This window comes from Oncorhynchus mykiss, chromosome 10 (genome assembly GCF_057628025.1).
Source record: "Oncorhynchus mykiss isolate SJ-2025 chromosome 10, ASM5762802v1, whole genome shotgun sequence".
NCBI classification, from domain to species: Eukaryota; Metazoa; Chordata; class Actinopteri; order Salmoniformes; family Salmonidae; genus Oncorhynchus; species Oncorhynchus mykiss.
This window is the reverse complement of record NC_143031.1, coordinates 85,731,161-85,745,911: the sequence shown is the minus strand read 5'-3', so window position 1 is coordinate 85,745,911 and position 14,751 is coordinate 85,731,161. Positions and strand designations below refer to the sequence as shown.

At 45.5% G+C, this 14,751-nt stretch overlaps 1 protein-coding gene and 1 long non-coding RNA gene across 2 annotated transcripts in view; one reads left to right on the top strand and one right to left on the bottom strand.

The window, feature by feature from the left end:
- Positions 1-9,268, top strand: part of pax5 (paired box 5) — a 137,033-nt gene extending 127,765 nt beyond the window's left edge. Inside the window, 3 exon segments of the mRNA NM_001124682.1 lie at positions 7,402-7,488; positions 8,506-8,595; positions 9,186-9,268. Of these exon segments, the coding sequence (NP_001118154.1) occupies positions 7,402-7,488; positions 8,506-8,595; positions 9,186-9,268 (260 nt within the window).
- A 4,667-nt stretch (positions 9,269-13,935) lies between these two features.
- LOC149980663 (uncharacterized) lies at positions 13,936-14,355 on the bottom strand. Its single transcript, XR_016483992.1, has 3 exons — positions 14,248-14,355; positions 14,116-14,181; positions 13,936-14,039 (listed from the first exon to the last, which is right to left on the bottom strand). It is a non-coding gene; the product is annotated as an uncharacterized LOC149980663 (long non-coding RNA).
- Between the last annotated feature and the right edge of the window lie 396 nt (positions 14,356-14,751).

The window sequence follows — 14,751 nt, the reverse complement described above, 5'->3', positions numbered from 1 at the left end:
GTAGGAGACCCAGCTCTTTAGTCCTTTATAAACCTGTAGGAGACCCAGCTCTTTAGTCCATATAAACCTGTAGGAGACTCAGCTCTTTAGTCCTTTATAAACCTGTAGGAGACCCAGCTCTTTAGTCCTTTATAAAGCTGTAGGAGACTCAGCTCTTTAGTCCTTTATAAACCTGTAGGAGACTCAGCTCTTTGGTCCTTTATAAACCTGTAGGAGACTCAGCTCTTTATTCCATATAAACCTGTAGGAGACTCAGCTCTTTAGTCCATATAAACCTGTAGGAGACTCAGCTCTTTAGTCCATATAAACCTGTAGGAGACTCAGCTCTTTAGTCCTTTATAAACCTGTAGGAGACTCAGCTCTTTAGTCCTTTATAAACCTGTAGGAGACTCAGCTCTTTAGTTCATATAAACCTGTAGGAGACTCAGCTCTTTAGTCCTTTATAAACCTGTAGGAGACTCAGCTCTTTAGTCCTTTATAAACCTGTAGGAGACTCAGCTCTTTAGTCCTTTATAAACCTGTAGGAGACTCAGCTCTTTAGTCCTTTATAAACCTGTAGGAGACTCAGCTCTTTAGTCCTTTATAAACCTGTAGGAGACTCAGCTCTTTAGTCCATATAAACCTGTAGGAGACTCAGCTCTTTAGTCCTTTATAAACCTGTAGGAGACCCAGCTCTTTAGTCCATATAAACCTATAGGAGACTCAGCTCTTTAGTCCTTTATAAACCTGTAGGAGACTCAGCTCTTTAGTCCTTTATAAACCTGTAGGAGACCCAGCTCTTTGGTCCTTTATAAACCTGTAGTAGACCCAACTCTTTAGTCCTTTATAAACCTGTAGGAGACCCAGCTCTTTAGTCCTTTATAAACCTGTAGGAGACTCAGCTCTTTAGTCCTTTATAAACCTGTAGGAGACCCAGCTCTTTAGTCCTTTATAAACCTGTAGGAGACCCAGCTCTTTAGTCCTTTATAAACCTGTAGGAGACCCAGCTCTTTAGTCCATATAAACCTGTAGGAGACTCAGCTCTTTAGTCCTTTATAAACCTGTAGGAGACCCAGCTCTTTAGTCCTTTATAAAGCTGTAGGAGACTCAGCTCTTTAGTCCTTTATAAACCTGTAGGAGACTCAGCTCTTTGGTCCTTTATAAACCTGTAGGAGACTCAGCTCTTTATTCCATATAAACCTGTAGGAGACTCAGCTCTTTAGTCCATATAAACCTGTAGGAGACTCAGCTCTTTAGTCCATATAAACCTGTAGGAGACTCAGCTCTTTAGTCCTTTATAAACCTGTAGGAGACTCAGCTCTTTAGTCCTTTATAAACCTGTAGGAGACTCAGCTCTTTAGTTCATATAAACCTGTAGGAGACTCAGCTCTTTAGTCCTTTATAAACCTGTAGGAGACTCAGCTCTTTAGTCCTTTATAAACCTGTAGGAGACTCAGCTCTTTAGTCCTTTATAAACCTGTAGGAGACTCAGCTCTTTAGTCCTTTATAAACCTGTAGGAGACTCAGCTCTTTAGTCCTTTATAAACCTGTAGGAGACTCAGCTCTTTAGTCCATATAAACCTGTAGGAGACTCAGCTCTTTAGTCCTTTATAAACCTGTAGGAGACCCAGCTCTTTAGTCCATATAAACCTATAGGAGACTCAGCTCTTTAGTCCTTTATAAACCTGTAGGAGACTCAGCTCTTTAGTCCTTTATAAACCTGTAGGAGACCCAGCTCTTTGGTCCTTTATAAACCTGTAGTAGACCCAACTCTTTAGTCCTTTATAAACCTGTAGGAGACCCAGCTCTTTAGTCCTTTATAAACCTGTAGGAGACTCAGCTCTTTAGTCCTTTATAAACCTGTAGGAGACCCAGCTCTTTAGTCCTTTATAAACCTGTAGGAGACCCAGCTCTTTAGTCCTTTATAAACCTGTAGGAGACCCAGCTCTTTAGTCCATATAAACCTGTAGGAGACTCAGCTCTTTAGTCCTTTATAAACCTGTAGGAGACCCAGCTCTTTAGTCCTTTATAAAGCTGTAGGAGACTCAGCTCTTTAGTCCTTTATAAACCTGTAGGAGACTCAGCTCTTTGGTCCTTTATAAACCTGTAGGAGACTCAGCTCTTTATTCCATATAAACCTGTAGGAGACTCAGCTCTTTAGTCCATATAAACCTGTAGGAGACTCAGCTCTTTAGTCCATATAAACCTGTAGGAGACTCAGCTCTTTAGTCCTTTATAAACCTGTAGGAGACTCAGCTCTTTAGTCCTTTATAAACCTGTAGGAGACTCAGCTCTTTAGTCCTTTATAAACCTGTAGCAGACTCAGCTCTTTAGTCCTTTATAAACCTGTAGGAGACTCAGCTCTTTAGTCCATATAAACCTGTAGGAGACTCAGCTCTTTAGTCCTTTATAAACCTGTAGGAGACTCAGCTCTTTAGTCCATATAAACCTGTAGGAGACTCAGCTCTTTAGTCCTTTATAAACCTGTAGCAGACTCAGCTCTTTAGTCCTTTATAAACCTGTAGGAGACTCAGCTCTTTAGTCCTTTATCAACCTGTAGGAGACTCAGCTCTTTAGTCCATATAAACCTGTAGGAGACTCAGCTCTTTAGTCCTTTATAAACCTGTAGGAGACTCAGCTCTTTAGTTCTTTATAAACCTGTAGGAGACTCAGCTCTTTAGTCCTTTATCAACCTGTAGGAGACTCAGCTCTTTAGTCCATATAAACCTGTAGGAGACTCAGCTCTTTAGTCCATATAAACCTGTAGGAGACTCAGCTCTTTAGTCCATATAAACCTGTAGTAGACTCAGCTCTTTAGTCCTTTATAAACCTGTAGGAGACCCAGCTCTTTAGTCCTTTATAAACCTGTAGGAGACCCAGCTCTTTAGTCCTTTATAAACCTGTAGGAGACCCAGCTCTTTAGTCCTTTATAAACCTGTAGGAGACTCAGCTCTTTAGTCCTTTATAAACCTGTAGGAGACTCAGCTCTTTAGTCCATATAAACCTGTAGGAGACTCAGCTCTTTAGTCCTTTATAAACCTGTAGGAGACTCAGCTCTTTAGTCCATATAAACCTGTAGGAGACTCAGCTCTTTAGTCCATATAAACCTGTAGGAGACTCAGCTCTTTAGTCCTTTATAAACCTGTAGGAGACTCAGCTCTTTAGTCCTTTATAAACCTGTAGGAGACTCAGCTCTTTAGTCCTTTATAAACCTGTAGGAGACTCAGCTCTTTAGTCCTTTATAAACCTGTAGGAGACCCAGCTCTTTAGTCCTTTATAAACCTGTAGGAGACTCAGCTCTTTATTCCATATAAACCATAATGTTGTTTGTTTACAACATCAGGGCTATTTTCCTAAAGAAGTTAAATCCGCTTCGTGTTTTGTTTCCTTGCCACGATGCTAACTGGTATCAAATAAGACGATTCTATTTCAGCCACACCCATTGGTGACAGGTGTTAAAATCGAGCACAGAGCCATGCAATCTCCATAGACAAACATTGGCAGTAGAATGGCCCGTACTGAAGAGCTCAGTGACTTTCAACGTGGCATCGTCATAGGACGCCACCTTACCAACAAGTCAGTTTGTCAAATTTCTGCCCTACTAGAGCTGCCCCCGGTCAACTGTAAGTGCTGTTATTGTGAAGTGGAAATGTCTAGGAGCAACAACGGCTCAGCCGCGAAGTGGTAAGCCACACAAGCTCACAGAACGGGACCGCTGAGTGCTGAAGCACCTAGCGGGTAAAAGTCATCTGTCCTCAGTTGCAACCCCTCACTACCGAGTTCCAAACTGCCTCTGGAAGCAACGTCAGCACAATAACTGTTCGTCAGGAGCTTCATGAAATGGGTTTCCATGGTGAGCAGCTGCACACAAGCCTAAGATCACCATGTGCAATGTCAAGTGTTGGCTGGAGGGGTGTAAAGCTCGCCACCATTGGACTCTGGAGCAGTGGAAACGTGTTCTCTGGAGGGATGAATCACGCTTCAACATCTGGCAGTCCGACGGACGAATCTGGTTTTGGCAGATGCCAGGGGAACGCTACCTGCCCCAATGCATAGTACCAACTGTAAAGTTTGGTGGAGGAGGAATAATGGTCTGGGGGCTGTTTTTCATGGTTCGGGCCCCTTAGTCCCAGTGAAGGGAAATCGTAACACTACAGCATTCAATGACATTCTAGATGATTCTGTGCTTCACACTTTGTGGTAACAGTTTGGAGAAGGCCCTTTCCTGTTTCAGCAGGACAATGCCCCCATGCACAAAGCGAGCTCCATACAGAAATGGTTTGTCGAGATCGGTGTGAAAGAACTTCACTGGACTGCACAGAGCCCTGACCTCAACCCCATCGAACACTTTTTTGGACGAATTGGAACGCTGACTCTCTAATACTGTTCATCAGACAGGAGACTCTCTGTTCATCAGACAGGAGACTCTCTGTTCATCAGACAGGAGACTCTCTGTTCATCAGACAGGAGACTCTCTGTTCATCAGACAGGAGACTCTCTCTAATACTGTTCATCAGACAGGAGACTCTCTCTAATACTGTTCATCAGACAGGAGACTCTCTGTTCATCAGACAGGAGACTCTCTGTTCATCAGACAGGAGACTCTCTAATACTGTTCATCAGACAGGAGACTCTCTGTTCATCAGACAGGAGACTCTCTGTTCATCAGACAGGAGACTCTCTGTTCATCAGACAGGAGACTCTCTAATACTGTTCATCAGACAGGAGACTCTCTCTAATACTGTTCATCAGACAGGAGACTCTCTGTTCATCAGACAGGAGACTCTCTGTTCATCAGACAGGAGACTCTCTGTTCATCAGACAGGAGACTCTCTCTAATACTGTTCATCAGACAGGAGACTCTCTCTAATACTGTTCATCAGACAGGAGACTCTCTGTTCATCAGACAGGAGACTCTCTGTTCATCAGACAGGAGACTCTCTGTTCATCAGACAGGAGACTCTCTGTTCATCAGACAGGAGACTCTCTCTAATACTGTTCATCAGACAGGAGACTCTCTCTAATACTGTTCATCAGACAGGAGACTCTCTCTAATACTGTTCATCAGACAGGAAACTCTCTGTTCATCAGACAGGAGACTCTCTAATACTGTTCATCAGACAGGAGACTCTCTCTAATACTGTTCATCAGACAGGAGACTCTCTCTAATACTGTTCATCAGACAGGAGACTCTCTGTTCATCAGACAGGAGACTCTCTGTTCATCAGACAGGAGACTCTCTCTAATACTGTTCATCAGACAGGAGACTCTCTCTAATACTGTTCATCAGACAGGAGACTCTCTCTAATACTGTTCATCAGACAGGAAACTCTCTGTTCATCAGACAGGAGACTCTCTAATACTGTTCATCAGACAGGAGACTCTCTCTAATACTGTTCATCAGACAGGAGACTCTCTCTAATACTGTTCATCAGACAGGAGACTCTCTGTTCATCAGACAGGAGACTCTCTAATACTGTTCATCAGACAGGAGACTCTCTCTAATACTGTTCATCAGACAGGAGACTCTCTCTAATACTGTTCATCAGACAGGAGACTGTTCATCAGACAGGAGACTCTCTAATACTGTTCATCCGACAGGAGACTCTCTAATACTGTTCATCATCTCTTCTCTTCACTTCTTTGTCTACTCTATTATAATCCTCATAAAGCAATGCTCTCTCTCTCTAGCGCGCTCTCTCTCTCTCTCTGGGGGGGGTGAATCACTGAGGCAGAACGGACAGAACGGAGGAGAGAGACAGAGGGAGGGAGGGAAGGAGGGAGGGCTCAGTGACTGTCAGCTCAGGAGAAGTATCCCCGGGGAGGAGTAAAGGTTTTGAGGAAAACAAGAAAAGAGAGAGAGAGAGAGAGAGAGAGAGGAGGAGAGGACAGGGAATGTTGTTTTGATGTGAGGGTGGTGGCTGGATTGTGGGGGAAAAAGAAAGAGAGAGATGAGGAGCATGAAAGGAAAAGGTGAGAGACAGGAAGGAAAGGAGAGGAAGGAGAGAGAGATACGCTCCTACTGTTCTATTCCTGTCTGTTCCTGTCTGTTCCTGTCTGTTTCTCTCTGTCACTCTCTGTTCCTCTCTGTTCCTGTCTGATCCTCTCTGTTCCTCTCTGTTCCTGTCTGTTCCTGTCTGTTCCTGTCTGTTCCTGTCTGTTCCTCTCTGTTCCTGTCTGTTCCTGTCTGTTCCTCTCTGTTCCTGTCTGTTCCTCTCTGTTCCTGTCTGTTCCTGTCTGTTCCTCTCTGTTCCTGTCTGTTCCTCTCTGTTCCTGTCTGTTCCTGTCTGTTCCTGTCTGTTCCTCTCTGTTCCTGTCTGTTCCTCTCTGTTCCTCTCTGTTCCTGTCTGTTCCTCTCTGTTCCTGTCTGTTCCTCTCTGTTCCTGTCTGTTCCTGTCTGTTCCTGTCTGTTCCTCTCTGTTCCTGTCTGTTCCTGTCTGTTCCTGTCTGTTCCTCTCTGTTCCTGTCTGTTCCTCTCTGTTCCTGTCTGTTCCTCTCTGTTCCTGTCTGTTCCTGTCTGTTCCTGTCTGTTCCTCTCTGTTCCTGTCTGTTCCTCTCTGTTCCTCTCTGTTCCTGTCTGTTCCTCTCTGTTCCTGTCTGTTCCTGTCTGTTCCTCTCTGTTCCTCTCTGTTCCTGTCTGTTCCTGTCTGTTCCTCTCTGTTCCTGTCTGTTCCTGTCTGTTCCTCTCTGTTCCTCTCTGTTCCTGTCTGTTCCTGTCTGATCCTCTCTGTTCCTGTCTGTTCCTCTCTGTTCCTCTCTGTTCCTGTCTGTTCCTGTCTGTTCCTGTCTGTTCCTCTCTGTACCTGTCTGTTCCTCTCTGTTCCTGTCTGATCCTCTCTGATCCTCTCTGTTCCTCTCTGTTCCTCTCTGTTCCTGTCTGTTCCTCTCTGTTCCTGTCTGTTCCTGTCTGTTCCTCTCTGTTCCTCTCTGTTCCTGTCTGTTCCTGTCTGATCCTCTCTGTTCCTGTCTGTTCCTCTCTGTTCCTGTCTGTTCCTCTCTGTTCCTCTCTGTTCCTGTCTGTTCCTGTCTGTTCCTCTCTGTTCCTCTCTGTTCCTCTCTGTTCCTGTCTGTTCCTCTCTGTTCCTGTCTGTTCCTCTCTGTTCCTGTCTGTTCCTCTCTGTTCCTGTCTGTTCCTCTCTGTTCCTGTCTGTTCCTCTCTGTTCCTGTCTGTTCCTGTCTGATCCTCTCTGTTCCTGTCTGTTCCTCTCTGTTCCTGTCTGTTCCTGTCTGTTCCTGTCTGATCCTCTCTGTTCCTGTCTGTTCCTCTCTGTTCCTGTCTGTTCCTCTCTGTTCCTCTCTGTTCCTCTCTGTTCCTGTCTGTTCCTCTCTGTTCCTCTCTGTTCCTCTCTGTTCCTCTCTGTCCCTCTCTGTTCCTGTCTGTTATTAACAGTTAATTACTGTTCCTGTCTGTTTCTGTTCCAGGAGGAGATTTTTCCGGGAGTCCCTATTCCCACCCTCAGTATTCCACATATAACGAGTCCTGGAGATTTCCAAACCCCAGCCTGTTAGGTAAGGCAACAACCACTCGACCAATCATGGACATTATTCAATCACCAATTAACCAATCAACCATTCAATCTCAACTCAAAGACCTCCCCTTATTTCTACATTTAGTGCCCTATTTCTCCATTTAGTGCCCTATTTTCTCCATTTCGTGCCCTATTTCTCCATTTAGTGCCCTATTTTCTCCATTTAGTGCCCTATTTTCTCCATTTCGTGCCCTATTTTCTCCATTTCGTGCCCCTATTTCTCCATTTAGTGCCCTATTTCTCCATTTAGTGCCCTATTTTCTCCATTTCGTGCACTACTTTAGACCAGAGCCCTATGTGTGAGTTTGATATCACTGGAGGTTGAGGTTCAGGCTGTGCCTACCACTAGGTTAGGGGGTTAGGGGGTTAGGGTGGAGGGGGGGGGGTTAGAGGTCAGGGGTTATACTGTAGTCTACACTGACTGTAGATTGACTGTAGTATTGTGTCCATAGAGACAACTAGAAGATTTAACAGGATAGAAATCATTTTTGTTGTTTTGCTGTTGTCGCTTCCACCATTTTAAAGTAGTCGACCCGGGTGGGGGATTCTTATGGGGGGGAGGGAGGGAGGTAGGGGGGGGGGGGTGGAAGCGATCAGTCTTATGATCAGAACAATGTCTTCTTCTTCTTCTGATAGGATGCTATGGTTTGTTAATGGTTTTAAACTGTATGACCGCCATCTAGTGGCCACAATAAATTAATGCCACACGATATATATAGTTCAGGACCTCAGCCCTGGAGGTGGCAGTAAATCAACAATGTTAGATTGAGATTTCAAAATATACAAGAAGAAGAAGAAGAAGATGGACTACTTCGAAATGGAGGAGAAGGCCTCAACGGCCGCTTCCCCCCCCCCCCCCCCCCCGTGCTTTCGCAGACGCCATTATTGGGAGTTAACTAACTTTATGGTTGTGGTTTGTGTTAGAGATTAAAGGTCAGGGGGTCAGAGGTCAGGGGTTTCAGAGGTTATTAACCTGTAGTGATGTCCTCTCTCTCAGTGTTCCAACAGGACTATGGGTCTCTCCTGGGGACGGAGATCGGATGTTCCTCTGGGCTCTTCACCGCCAGCCAGACGGGACAGATGCAAGGTGGGTTTTTTTTGTTGTTTGGGGGGGGGGGTAATTGCAGACTGTAGGCTGTAGCTCTGTGCTTTCAGACAGTCGAGTGGAATTACCTGTAGTACAGACAGACAGACAGACAGACAGACAGACAGACAGACAGACAGACAGACAGACAGACAGACAGACAGACAGAGGCTGACAGACAGACAGACAGACAGACAGACAGACAGGGGCTGACAGACAGACAGACAGACAGACAGGCAGACAGACAGACAGGCAGACAGACAGACAGGCAGACAGGGGCTGACATAGTGATGAGGCTGGCAGGTAGAGAGGTACAGGGGAGGGAGGTGTCAATGTGTGATTGATGGATATGACAGGGACAGGTATCCGCGAGGGGAGTGTGTGGCACAGGGGATTAGAAGTAGCAGTGCTGTGTGTGTGTGTGTGTGTGTGTGTGTGTGTGTGTGTGTGTGTGTGTGTGTGTGTGTGTGTGTGTGTGTGTGTGTGTGTGTGTGTGTGTGTGTGTGTGTGTGTGTGTGTGTGTGTGTCATGTCAACTATAACAATGCTGCTCTCACCCAGCCACTAACTGAGTGTGTGTGTGTGTGTGTGTAGGGTCGCCGTACTACTACAGCGCGGCATCGAGAGGGGCGGGACCGGCTGCCACGGCAACTGCCTCCGCCTACGACCGCCACTGACCCCACCCATCAACGATGAAGAGGAGGATGAGGATGAGGAGGAAGAAAGGAGAGATAGCACCAGCACTGTCCAATACTAGCCTGCCTACTGACGGAGGAGAAACAGGAAGGAGGAAGGAGAGGAAGTGGATGAAGAGGAAGATGAGGAGGAGGAGGAGGAGGAAGATGAGGAGAAACAGGAAGGAGAGGAGGGAAGAGGAGGAGGAGGAAGTGGATGAAGAGGAAGATGAGGACAAGGAGGAGGAAGATGAGGAGAAACAGGAAGGAGAGGAGGGGAGAGGAGGAGGAGGGGGAAGTGGATGAAGAGGAAGATGAGGACGAGGAGGAAGATCTGCTTTACATCAGTAAACTCCCGACTGCATGCTTTTGATTGACACTCGAGCCGACCAATCCCTGTTGAGCTGAGACACTGACCTATTGCTACTGCACCTGTTATGATAACATGGATGGATGTACCCACAGAGATTTTTACCACCTAACGGGTAGGGTTAGGATCTGGTGAGGGAAAGCTGATCCCAGGTCAGATTGTTGGTATTATACACCCGGACTCTTCGACTGTCGTCCCAGAGCTCTCCTGGTTGTCATCCTGTCCCTCTGACCAGGGACTGATTCAGACCTGGGACACCAGGTATCTAGACTGTCTTGGCCAATCACTGACATTAATCAATTAATCAATTAACTGCTATCTAGGGAGACGAGAGAGTTAAAGACCCGGAGACATGGAGCTGGACAGTCTCCACATTACAGCCTGATACTGAGAGTCCCAATAGTATCCCCTTTCTCCTGAAGTGTACACTCGTTCACTACTTCCCACAAATCTAAAACCATTGGTTTGGTTAGAGGCTTTTTGTTGTTTTGTTATACCAGTCATTTCCTTTGAACTCAGTGAAATGAAGTGTTGAAAGTGCCACCTTTCTGGAGGAAGGACGGACAGACGGACAGACAGACAGACAGGTGACAGACAGACGGACGGACGGACGGACAGACAGACAGACAGAATAGGGACCTCTAGAGTTTCTGGTGAATAAGATATAGAGACAGACAGACAGACAGACAGACAGACAGACAGACAGAATAGAGACCTCTAGAGTTTCTGGTGAATAAGATATAGAGTAATATATTTAATTCCCTTTTCACTCAAAAGTGACTGTATAATTACGTCTCCGTCTTTCTGTTTTTAGAGGTGATTTCCATTATTTTCCCACATCCTGAATATGCTAATGAGCAACCAGGAAGTAGCAATGGTGGCCACGCCCCTCCTCTCTTTCTCTCTCTAAAATCCCCAAAGATAGTGGTGCCCCCCGCCCCCCAGCGGTGTGGCTAACTAACGACAAGAAGCACAAAGTGATCCAAGTCACCTTCATAGATGCCATTTTGACTTCTTCTTCTTCTCCTTATTCTTCTTCTTCTCCTTCTTCTTCTCCTTCTTCTTCTCCTTCTCCTTCTTCTTCTCTTTCTCCTTCTTCTTCTTCTTCTTCTCCTTCTTCTTCTCCTTCTTCTCCTTCTTCTCTTTCTCCTTCTTCTTCTTCTTCTTCTTCTTCTTCTTCTTCTCCTTCTTCTTCTTCTTCTTCTTCTTCTTCTTCTTCTTCTTCTTCTTCTTCTTCTTCTCTTTCTCCTTCTTCTTCTTCTTCTTCTTCTTCTCCTTCTTAGTGCTCGTCTTCCATTAGACATTCGTTCTTCAGTGGGGAGAATAAACTGAAGCCTATTGTTTTATTTCCTCCTCCTCCTCCTCCTCCTCCTCCTCCCTCCTCCTCCTCCTCCCCCCCCCCCCTCCTCCTCCCTCCTCCTCCCTCCTCCTCCTCCTCCTCCTCCTCCTCTGCGCTGTGACAATGCATGAATTAGGCCTTTTTACTGATACACTGACCAGTATGCAGGGAAACTGTCCCTAGTGACTGATCTAAGGTCAGTTATATATCCCCCCCCCTCCCTCCTCTAATGGTAAAGGATAGGACCCGGGGGAGGCTAAACTGATCCTAGATCTGTGGTTAAGGAGCAGGTTCTAGCCTTAGTGCCATTTCTCCCGTACCGGCCGTCTGTATGAGATTTGTATATTAATCACTTAGTAAAAAATGACTAAATAAGTCTAGAGATCAATATCGATTTTGAAATATTCATGATATTTAAAACATTTAGATTTTAGTGACAAACAAACAACAACAACAACAACAACAACAACAACAACAACAACAAAAAGAGAATAAAAAGGTGTAGTTTTTAGTCTGTCTGAGAGGGACTTGTTGTTGTTTTGGATACTCTCTCTGTGTGTGTGTGTGTGTGTGTGTGTGTGTGTGTGTGTGTGTGTGTGTGTGTCTGAACGTAGTGTGCAGATGCTACAATGTAGTTGTAGCTGCCTGGTTGGAAGGAACCAAAATCGGAACATAAAGATATATATCGTGTAGCTACGGAAAACTACTGAAAAAAGTGTTGTTTTGATCTCTGTTGTAAAATAGTTAGCGATAGGAAATAATCCTTCACTTACACATTTGTAGACCTTTTAATAAAGTTGTTTTGTATGCAACTCTAAAGAAACCCCTGACTATGGTTCGCCTCGTGTGCTCGATATGGGTCAACCCTGTGGAATTAGCATTACTAGAACGGACATTCTAGAACCACTAGACATTCTAGAACCACTAGACATTCTGCAACCGCTAGACATTCTACAACCACTAGAAGGGACATTCTAGAACCAATAGTCATTCCAGAACCACTAGACATTCTAGAACCACTAGATGGGACATTCTAGAACCACTAGATGGGACATTCTAGAACCACTAGATGGGACATTCTAGAACCATTAGAAGGGACATTCTAGAACCACTAGATGGGACATTCTAGAACCACTAGAATGGTATGGGGTGGCTACAGTCCAGTGTACAGATTTCACACTCTGCTTCTCAAACGGCACCGTTTCTCTGCCACGGCGGCCAGCGCGCTACATGGGGGAACAGGGTGTCATTCGCTTGTCTTTGTCCGTTCTACTAAACTCTAACTCTGTCGTGGAACCCATCCTTAACATTCTCTCTCTCTCTCTCTCTCTTGATTCTGAGGCATTAGATCCTGAAACTCACCAGCTGGCAAAATAAGGTGCCTTTAGGTTTATACCTGAACACTCCCCTACTGACCACACGTCACTATAACACTCCCCTACTGACTGACCACACGTCACTATAACACTCCCCTACTGACCACACGTCACTAACACTCCCCTACTGACCACACGTCACTATAACACTCCCCTACTGACCACACGTCACTAACACTCCCCTACTGACCACACGTCACTATAACACTCCCCTACTGACCACACGTCACTATAACACTCCCCTACTGACCACACGTCACTATAACACTCCCCTACTGACCACACGTCACTATAACACTCCCCTACTGACCACACGTCACTAACACTCCCTTACTGACTGACCACACGTCACTATAACACTCCCATACTGACTGACCACACGTCACTAACACTCCCCTACTGACCACACGTCACTATAACACTCCCCTACTGACCACACGTCACTATAACACTCCCCTACTGACTGACCACACGTCACTATAACACTCCCCTACTGACCACACGTCACTAACACTCCCCTACTGACCACACGTCACTATAACACTCCCCTACTGACCACACGTCACTATAACACTCCCCTACTGACCACACGTCACTGTAACACTCCCCTACTGACCACACGTCACTATAACACTCCCCTACTGACCACACGTCACTACAACACTCCCCTACTGACCACACGTCACTATAACACTCCCCTACTGACCACACGTCACTAACACTCCCTTACTGACTGACCACACATCACTATAACACTCCCCTACTGACTGACCACACGTCACTAACACTCCCCTACTGACCACACGTCACTATAACACTCCCCTACTGACCACTCGTCACTATAACACTCCCCTACTGACCACACGTCACTATAACACTCCCCTACTGACCACACGTCACTATAACACTCCCCTACTGACCACACGTCACTATAACACTCCCCTACTGACCACACGTCACTATAACACTCTCCTACTGACCACACGTCACTATAACACTCCCCTACTGACCACACGTCACTATAACACTCCCCTACTGACCATACGTCACTATAACACTCCCCTACTGACCACACGTCACTATAACACTCTCCTACTGACCACACGTCACTATAACACTCCCCTACTGACCACACGTCACTATAACACTCCCCTACTGACCACACGTCACTAACACTCCCCTACTGCCCACACGTCACTAACACTCCCATACTGACCACGCATCACTTAAACAAGTGCCACTGATCTACACAGACACAAAATGGCTGCCCCTAGCTAGAGCTCGAATGGAGGTTCTTTCCTGGAGCCAAACCAACCTGGCTACACCCACTATGACCTCCAGGTTTGGGTCAATAGGTCAACATATCATCATGACATAATCCAATTGGACAATGAACAGGAAGTGAGTTAGGTCGGGACAACCAATCGGAAATACAGACTTTTTAGAGCAGAATTTGCAAATTAGCAGCAACTTATAAAAACTCAAGAGTCAGACAGGCTACTTAATCAAGCACAGAAAACCCAGACACAATCATGTAGCGGAAGGCTAGGCTATCACTCGATCATCATGAAATATGTCAGATATCTCTTTAATTTAAAACTATCACTCGATCATCATGAAATATGTCTGATATCTCTTTAATTTAAATTAAGATAATAGTGACTTCTGTGATGAACTAAATCTCAGAACCTTTCTCTGGTCCTCCAGTCTTTTATTTAACTCAGAACCTTTCTCTGGTCCTCCAGTCTTTTATTTAACTCAGAACCTTTCTCTGGTCCTCCAGTCTTTTATTTAACTCTCTGGGTCTCCAGTCTTTTATTTAACTCAGAACCTTTCTCTGGTTCTCCAGTCTTTTATTTAACTCTCTGGTCCTCCAGTCTTTTATTTAACTCAGAACCTTTCTCTGGTTCTCCAGTCTTTTATTTATCTCAGAACCTTCCTCTGGTCCTCCAGTCTTTTATTTAACTCAGAACCTTTCTCTGGTCCTCCAGTCTTTTATTTAACTCTCTGGGTCTCCAGTCTTTTATTTAACTCAGAACCTTTCTCTGGTCCTGCAATCTTTTATTTTATTCCATTTTACTTCCTAGAGTCGTATTTCTCTGTATTTCTTCATTCTCATAAGACTTTTACTTTTTTCTTTGTAGATACACACGCACACACACGCACGCACGCACGCACACACACACGCACGCACGCACACACACACGCACGCGCGCACACACACGCACGCACGCGCACGCACGCACGCACACGCACACGCACGCACGCACGCACGCACAATCCGCTAGTGTCAATTTGAAGAAGTATCGACCGTTGGACAGACAGGAAGTGAATACAGTCATCGTCTCTTCATCTCCACTCCATCTGAAGCCCTTCAACTCAACTACACAAGGACACCGAG